The following is an 8,633-nucleotide window of genomic DNA, read 5'->3' as shown; positions in this document are numbered from 1 at the left end:
GTTATTCTCAGTTTATCGTTATATTACGTATATTGTTGTATTATCCGACTTTTTTTTTTGATTTTGATACGTCGTTGGTATTGCTTTACGGTTATGGGTACATTTGTTATCATCCATATAAGATTATCGTTTTTTTCCTATTGTAAACATTATTTTAAAATTAAATATTTTTATAAAATATTCTTTATATTACGTTTAGAATATTATTAAGGGTGGCATTTGTATTCTATTATATTCTCTATGTCATTACATATTCTTGAAATATACATATAATTTATAGGAACTGGCAACGTGGCAAAATGAAGTTTTAATGCGCATGCCAGGCATCTCTATGAATAGACTCTTGTAGGCGAATACACCGGAAGAACCTCTTAACCCTCAAATATATTTACGGGAGTGCTTTGTGGAGGATTGTAAGCCATATTATTTGAGGTTAGAGAAACATCTTTCAGATATTTTTATTCATATTTTATTTTTATTCTTTTTTTTCGAAACTGCTGTTCTTTTATCAAGAAATATGCTAGAAGTAAAAGTAAGCTAGGCCTTTTATACTTCTTACTGTTCGCCAAAATGTTCACTTTATATAGGTGGCGGCAGACAATATAATTAAAATTCACGTTGATGTAATCTCGTTAGCTAAATTAATGATGAGTAAAAGTTTTTGAATAAGGTTTTAGCTCAGTTAATGTTTTTCGAAATATGTGGATAAAAACATGTTTTTAGTTTTTAGGTTTGTTACAATACATTTGTTTTTTATCGGATATCTGGATTGTATAACGATCATTCTTCTAGTAATGCTTGACCCAAAGCATTACACGTTATGTACTTATGTATGTATGCTATGTTACTTATTACCATAGAGAACCACACAAATACATTTAACACGTTTATTATGTTACTGTTTATGTAATATTCAATTTTTTAAAGCAATTGAGTTCAAGAATACACAGATAAACCCATTTAAAGCTTAACTGGAACGCAAAAGTTACAGTTACAACTAGTGTTATTGTGATATTTGATATATAAAATGGTGAGAATTGTTATAGTATACGTCCTTCATATTATATTAAATAATAGTTTAGTGTTTCTCTTTTTTGGCATTAATATTGTTTGGGATTCTGTCAACATTTTCTACACATTTGAATCCTTAATTTTAAATAAATCATTCTCTGATATATACGACGATTTTTACTGACTACTGATTCTTCTTTTTTAGCTTTCGAGTATTTTAATTTACAATATTATATATGCTAGTTTTTTCATATATATGTGTATCAATTAGTAGTATTTTTTGCTATAAAGAAGTTTATTTAAAATCTATGGCTACTTTTAAATGTTAAAATTAAAATGTCCATCGAAATCTGGTATTTTTGGAAAAGAGGTAATCCTCGTTAGAAGGCTTCCTTGTTAAGTCCTACCTTAACAGATTTTGTATAAATGGAACACTTGCAGAACACAACAAATGGACATGAACTTTTTGGAATTATTTTCACCAGTTTTGAGACATATGAGTGACCATTGTTATGCTGAACATTGTATTGTCGCATTTTAAGACATATTTTGCACGTTTTTATATCTGTGGACATTTCGCTATATAACTAAAGTCTGATTTTAAAACAAATTTAAAAATTGTGGTAGGCAATACATTAAGCATCTTGATGACGTATGTACAAAACTTCTTTGGATAGACTATATACTCGTAAAAACAGTATCAATAAGGACAGTAAAAATGTTTCTATTCTACACTTGGGATTTTTTTATCACCATTGCTAATATGATGTAAGCATTAGTTTTTTTCGTTGAAAAGGGATCTTATACCTTGCAATCTTATCGTAAGATTAGTATACTTTCTTCTTTATCATTTCTTGCTTCCAATATTTTAACAATGTATATGCTATGATTTGTATTCGTATTATTTATTTTGAATTTTAAGTTTAAGCTTAGGGTTACAAAACAAATATTTTTCCATAACTACTTACCAAACAATGTTGGGACATTGCTTTTTCCGTAATTAGTTAGTTTATTCTTAATGAAGATTGTACACAAAAATTATATTGAATTTTGCTGACATTTATTGAATTTATTTATTCCTGCTATGAATTTGTTTTGGTTCAATCTCATTTAGCACTTTGTAAGCAATACGCTTTATAATTGACTGATAAACCGATCTCCTTGATCTTAGATCAAATTGGGAGTACTTTCTGACTAACCAGTACTGTTCTATGATTTTGATAGGTCTGATTTGCGTTTTGTCGTAACGTGATGTTTAGAATTTTACATCCATCGAATGGAAGACTGGGTTATATAATTAGAGTTTTGTCTTTACTACGTAACGCCAATTTGACACAGGTAGATTTTAAACAATTAAGCAATATTTTTCAATCTCTAGTTATTTGTAGATCTGCCAACAACCGTAATTTTTTCACACTCCTAGATAGAGATATGTCCTTTGCCACAATGACTATGTTGTTGGAAAATGTTGCAAGTACTGTTTCTTTTTATGCTGGGATTTCTGTAGGGTAGAGCAGATACAGGGGTGATCACAAAACAACCCTGCGGAACTCCTTTTCATGCCCCTTCATGCGAAATTTTAAATTTTCTTTCAAAAAGATACGGTTCTAGCAATTGATAATAGTTCATCTATAATAATTACAAGTGCCTGTGAAATATCCGGGACTAATAACCAATGCACACGTTTTAATAGCAGTCAAATAATTATACATTGTAATACCGGATGTGTTTTGCCAGATCTTTTCATGCCTGTTCTTTCAATAAATCAAGTCAAGAACTGATGCTTCTAGCATGTAAGCTACGCCTTTAAGTACGTTTTGAAGATACAATGGTGGTTTGCGGATCTTATTGAGTGCTTTTGTCTGCTCTCTTACACAACCAATAATAATAATTTTATATTAACCAAAAATAAAAAAAGCGAAATGTAGGTCAGGGGCACTATACACTGATTTTAGAAATAAATGTCAGAAACGGTAGTGAGATTTTAGCCTTCATTATAATTTGTTCATTATTATTGGAAGTTTTCTATACAAAAATGAATATTCATGTGCCCACATTAATTGGATTTAACGTGTTCAGTCTTGAAAATTAAAACAAAAGAAAATAATTAATAAGCTTTAACGGATATTTATAAACGCAACAATAGTGGTGTTATAATTTCAACTTAAAAAACTATACCGAACTAGTTTATAATCTTACTAGATTAATTTTATTTAAATGATAAATAGAGTTATTAAATAATCTATTTATATGCCCCTGTGCGACTTCATAGAATTTATTATTTATCTAAAATATGTGTTGTTATTGTTACGAATCATTTATGATTTGGGATCGGACGGAAATAATAACACTACTTATGGCTTTGGAACAAGAACAAGAGATAAACTTTATTTGGATTGCTGGTCTTTTATATCATTCTGAACAGTCTCGATAAAACTACAACATACTCTACTTGTTTTTTTTTCTTTTCTGCATACTAGGGATTGGCTTTTGTATCGATATGAATCATATATTTAACACCCCATCTCAATTTAAATGTATCTAAAAACTAATCTAAGTAACATTATAAACAAAGATCATTATGAATATTACATTTTACATTCTATATATAGATTTATTTGAACTTTTATTTCTATATGGTGAGAATTTTACTTAATGATTTAATTGAATAAGTTCTTTGGATATAATTCTCTCCTTGAGCACCTTAATAAAAATTTAATAATCATAGAAATAACCGTCAAAAATGTTTATTTTTTAATGCCAATTATTTAATTTGTTCTTAAACTACCAATGTATGTGTGTTAACTTCGAATGAATTTATTCCATGCCACTGGATTGCCTTTATGAAATGGTATAAATCCACTAAGACTCTTTCTAGTTGGTCATCATTCCAGTCGACACCACTTCTTCAAGTCCACTATTGCGTTACATTAGTCCATGGCCTTTTGGTAGATTTTGGGTTTTCAAGTATTCTTTTTCCAGCTTTCTATTGGTCTATCTAAATGTCTTCTAAAGAGTACATCTTTAATTATTTCTTCACTTTTGCTAATTTCCATGCTGAAGTTCTCGAGTAGTCGTTAAATGATGAATCTTCTATCTCCTCTATTTCCATTCCAAGAAAGCATTTTTCTGTTATATTTTATAAAGACTTTCCATTATACTTGCTGTTTGCTGTACGTATCCTTTTTCTAACGCATCAGCAATGAATATTACCGAATAATTACTACCTTTTATGAACAAGCGATAGTTATAAAAAATTGTTCGTCACTTCATTGAATCTTATGTGTCAACATTTTGCTGAATTTCCTACATGCATCTTAGCCAAATAATGCTTGATCATATAACAGTTACTAACGATGTTGGCGTTTCGAAAAGTGAACCTTTTTTAGGACTTTTTCTCGCAACTTACGCATTAGTATATATGCTTTATATGTATCAAAATTTATACTGCAAAAATTTCTGACAACAAAATATTATTGTAAATGAAACAATGAAACATAAATAACTTTGTCAATTATAATTTATTTTAACATAGTAGTACATCTAATGTATATATTTCCGAAGGACTTAAACTACATTTAATTAAAGAACGACAAAGATTGGTCGCTTAGAGTTAAAATTATTTACATTGAACTCTTTTTCCTTACCACCTATGAGGCAGAGTTCTAGGCTCGTTTATTTTATGTAGTGGTATCTGGGGGCTTAATCTAGGTAGATTTATAGATAGTAGATTTATAATTGCATATCCAGGTAATGTATTTTACTGGCATTAGAGATCATATTTACCATTTTATGTTTAGTTCTTGTTTCCTTGTTAAGTCATTTTAATATCTCTAAAATTCTTCTCAGTTTCATTTGTTACTGCTTGTGTAAAATTACTTAATTGTGTTCGTTATTGTTTTAATATACTTGCTAAAGTTAAATATCAATTTCAATATTGATTTATTCATATATTCTCTCTTTTAATATACAAACATGTATTACCTAATTTATTATTGCATACTTGTTGTTTATAACATAAAAGTAAAGCATCATGTATACTTATGTTTGACGCTCTGAAGTTGTTACAGTTCTGAGAATAAAGGTATTACTTATGATACTTTGATATAACAGGTCAATTGAAAAGTCCCTGTCCTGACACATATATGGCGTTACCAGAATTAAATTCATATATTTCTTAGTTAGCCCTAACCCTTAAAAGATGCGTGTATACATTTGACAGCTGGTGGATTATTAGTTTGTGTCTTATAGCATTTTGAGTGAAGCAAATTTAGTTACTGTAAAAAAAATGGACATAAAATATTGCTTTTGAAGAAAAAAAATACAGTTGAAGCAAAAACTTGGCTTGATACCGAGTTTTCGGACAGGAAAATCAACCATCAAAGATTGGTATGCTAAGTTTAGACGTGGTGAAATGAGCACCGAAGACGGTGAACGCAGTGGACGCTCAAAAGAGGTTGTTACCGACGAAAACATTAAAAAATCCACAAAATGATTTTGAATGAGCGTAAATTGAAATTGAATGAAATAGCAATCACTCTAAAGATATCAACTGAACGTGTACATTATATTATTCATGAATATTACAGTATCAGAAAGCTCTGTGCAAAGTGGGTGTCGCGCGAGCTCACTTTTGACCAAAAACAACGATGAGTTGATGATTCGAAGCAGTGTTTGAAGATTATTAAACGTAATAAATTCGAGTATTTGCGTCGATATGTAAGAATGTATGAAACATGGCTCCATCATTTCACTCCGAAGTCCAATCGACAGTCATCCGAGTGGATGACATATGATGAACCTGCTCTAAATCGTGGGAAAACGCAACAGCTTGCTGGAAAGGTTATGGCGTCTGTATTTTGGGATGCGCATGGAATAATTTTTATTGACTATCTAGAAAAAGGAAGGACCATCAACAGCGATTATTATATAGCGTTATTGGACCGTTTGGACACCGAAGGACAAAACCGCCGAAAAACGGCCGCACTTGAAGATAAAGGAAGTGCTTCACCGAGACACAGCCCTATGTCACAAGTCAGTGAAAACGATAGCAAAAATGCATTAATTGGGCTTCGAATTGCTTCCTCATCCACCGTATTCTCCAGACCTGTCCCCCAGCGACTATTTCCTGTTCTCAGATCTTAAAAGTATGCTCACTGGGAAACAATTTTGGTCGAATGATCGCCAATACTGAGGCCTATTTTCAAGTAAAGGACAAATCATACTACAAAAATGGTATCGAAAAGTTGGAGGGTCGCTATAATCGGTGTATCACCCTTGAAGGGAATTGTGTTGAATAAAAAAAACTAATTTTGCCAAAAAATGTGTTTTACTATGGTAGGCCGGGGACTTAATTAACCTGTGATATTTAGATATTTAGTGGCGTAGTAATTTACACTTAATAATATTTTGTTGATTATTGAAAGTTCATGGAAATTAGATTTAATTAAATGTAATTTAAAAAATGTTAAAGTTAGTGTAAGTTTTTGAGATGTTTGAACATATTTTAATAGGTTTTACCATTTGTATGTGACATTTATTATTTTAATTAATGTTATATATCAAATCAATTTCGGATTTTATATTGAAAATACTGTGAAAACAAGTTTTTATAACATATCAATTTTAAATTGGTCCTTTTTCTCTATTTTGAAAGAAATATGATTAATTTAACTAGTATACATAGTTAATTCAATTTTTACCTTAGAATATTAATTGCAAAACAGAGTTCTTAAACGAAATTTCATAAAGATTTTGAACTGGTTTTACCTTATGCTAATTTGAAAAAATATGTCTTCGAAAAGTCAATACTTAAAGTCTCAGTCTTTAAAGGTTCAAGAATTGTTTAATTCCAATGTAATACAACAGCTCAATCTCTCAATCGCGTAATGGCAATTTTATTATATAAAATTGTTAATTAATTTTAACAGGGGTGATTAACATGATGATATTTTGTTTTTAGATGAACGGTTTTCAAATCCTTTTATTGATCCTAGTTGCCTTGGACCCATCAACGGCTATGCCCTGTTACTCTGAATGTGGCAGTTCCTGTGACGGTGACGAATGTGGGCGCAGTTCATGTTACAGGAGCGGAATATGTTGCGGCTCTTCTTCCTGCTATTCAAGAGGATGTTCGACCTACCGAACTTGTGATACGCAGTGTTGTCAGGATTCGAATTGCTGCCGGACAAATTGCTGCAACTGTTGCTCAGAACTATCATCTACTCCACCTCCAAAGCCGATGACACCGGAAGATGAAAGATTGATAGAAGACAGAAGGGAAGGAACACATAGATTATCTACATCTAGTAGTAATAATAACATCACATTACCTATTAACATTTCTGTGGCAAACGACTTCGTAGTGTCAAACTACATAAATGTTCCTATTCATTTTAGCCAAATTAACATTAATAATATAAATATAACGAATCAAGAGGAACCTTCAGGTGGAGGAAGTAATACTTCTACTACCAATAACTATAAAACTGTCTCTGATCCAATAGAAATAATAAAAATTCCTCTACTCTATTTGTCCGCGATGCCATTTAGGCAATCTGCACTAACAGGATGTTGTAATGTGGTAGAGCCATGTCTTCCTTACAATTATCCAGGCTGTACCATGTTAAACAACCACTGTTCCTCATCCTGTCAGGGTGACTATATGTATAAACCAATCAACGTTTGCCAAAACGGTTGCTATCAAAACCAGTATGCCACTGGTTTGCAATGTACGCACAGAGGTTGTTACCACAAGGAGATGAATTGCAACTGGTGCAACACCAATTTCTATCAAAGTTACGATTATTTCATGATGTGTTCGGGGTGTTTCGTTCCTTACAATTGGGCTTAGCAGGATTAGTTACATCTAAATAGTAATATACTTTTTATTAAATGCTCTATTTCAGTTTTATATTTTTAAGTTGTAATGTACTTGAAATAAATAATATTAATAAATATGCCCATTTTCTTTTTATAAATTAATGCACAAATATTTTATTTATTTAAATAATTAATATAAAAAATACAAAATGAAAGAATACAAAATTTTATTAATCGCCTATATGGTTTGACAGACACACAACTGTAACGGTGGGTACAGACTTACAGAGTATTCGGAGCGAATCTACAGAAAAAACATGAAAATGCGCATGAGTAGAAGTGAATTCGGTGAATTCGACATGAAGGTTCATGCCGAACAGATTTCAAAATTAGCCTAATGTTATAGTGCGAATGCATTTTGCTTAGTTCCAGTGTTTGTTGGAGGACTGGAGTATTTTATTTTAAAAAAATAATATATTTAACAAGACTTTGTGACATTAACTTATATTATTATATTTTGTTTTGAAACAAAAAATAATGATAGAGTAGATACGTTTTTTTAGTATTTATATAGTTCACAGAAGACAATACATAGTTCTTGCCTTTAGATTTGGCAACACCACTTGGTATTGTAGTGTTGCAAGCTAACTGTTCCTCAAAATGGCTATGTACCGTATTACTCTGATTAAACGTTGGTCATTTATTTGCTTAACTGTTAAAGCGTTCTATATGACTTTTTATAAAGTTATATTTTGACGTTCCTTTTTACTTAAAAAGAAGACCTTTTCTTTAACATTTTA

At 30.9% G+C, this 8,633-nt stretch overlaps 1 protein-coding gene across 1 annotated transcript; it reads left to right on the top strand.

The window, feature by feature from the left end:
• Positions 1-979: 979 nt before the first annotated feature.
• LOC143198096 (uncharacterized) lies at positions 980-7,906 on the top strand. Its single transcript, XM_076407091.1, has 2 exons — positions 980-1,030; positions 6,974-7,906. The coding sequence occupies exons 1-2, from the start codon at positions 1,028-1,030 to the stop codon at positions 7,862-7,864; spliced, it is 894 nt and encodes a 297-aa protein (XP_076263206.1). The 5' UTR covers positions 980-1,027; the 3' UTR covers positions 7,865-7,906.
• Positions 7,907-8,633: the final 727 nt, after the last annotated feature.

The sequence above is a fragment of the Rhynchophorus ferrugineus genome, unplaced genomic scaffold (genome assembly GCF_030347505.1).
Source record: "Rhynchophorus ferrugineus isolate W39M unplaced genomic scaffold, kcgeb_rfMv2 rfM6, whole genome shotgun sequence".
Lineage (NCBI taxonomy): Eukaryota > Metazoa > Arthropoda > Insecta > Coleoptera > Curculionidae > Rhynchophorus > Rhynchophorus ferrugineus.
Note: the sequence above shows the minus strand (reverse complement) of the source record. Positions and strands in the feature narration are given on the sequence as shown.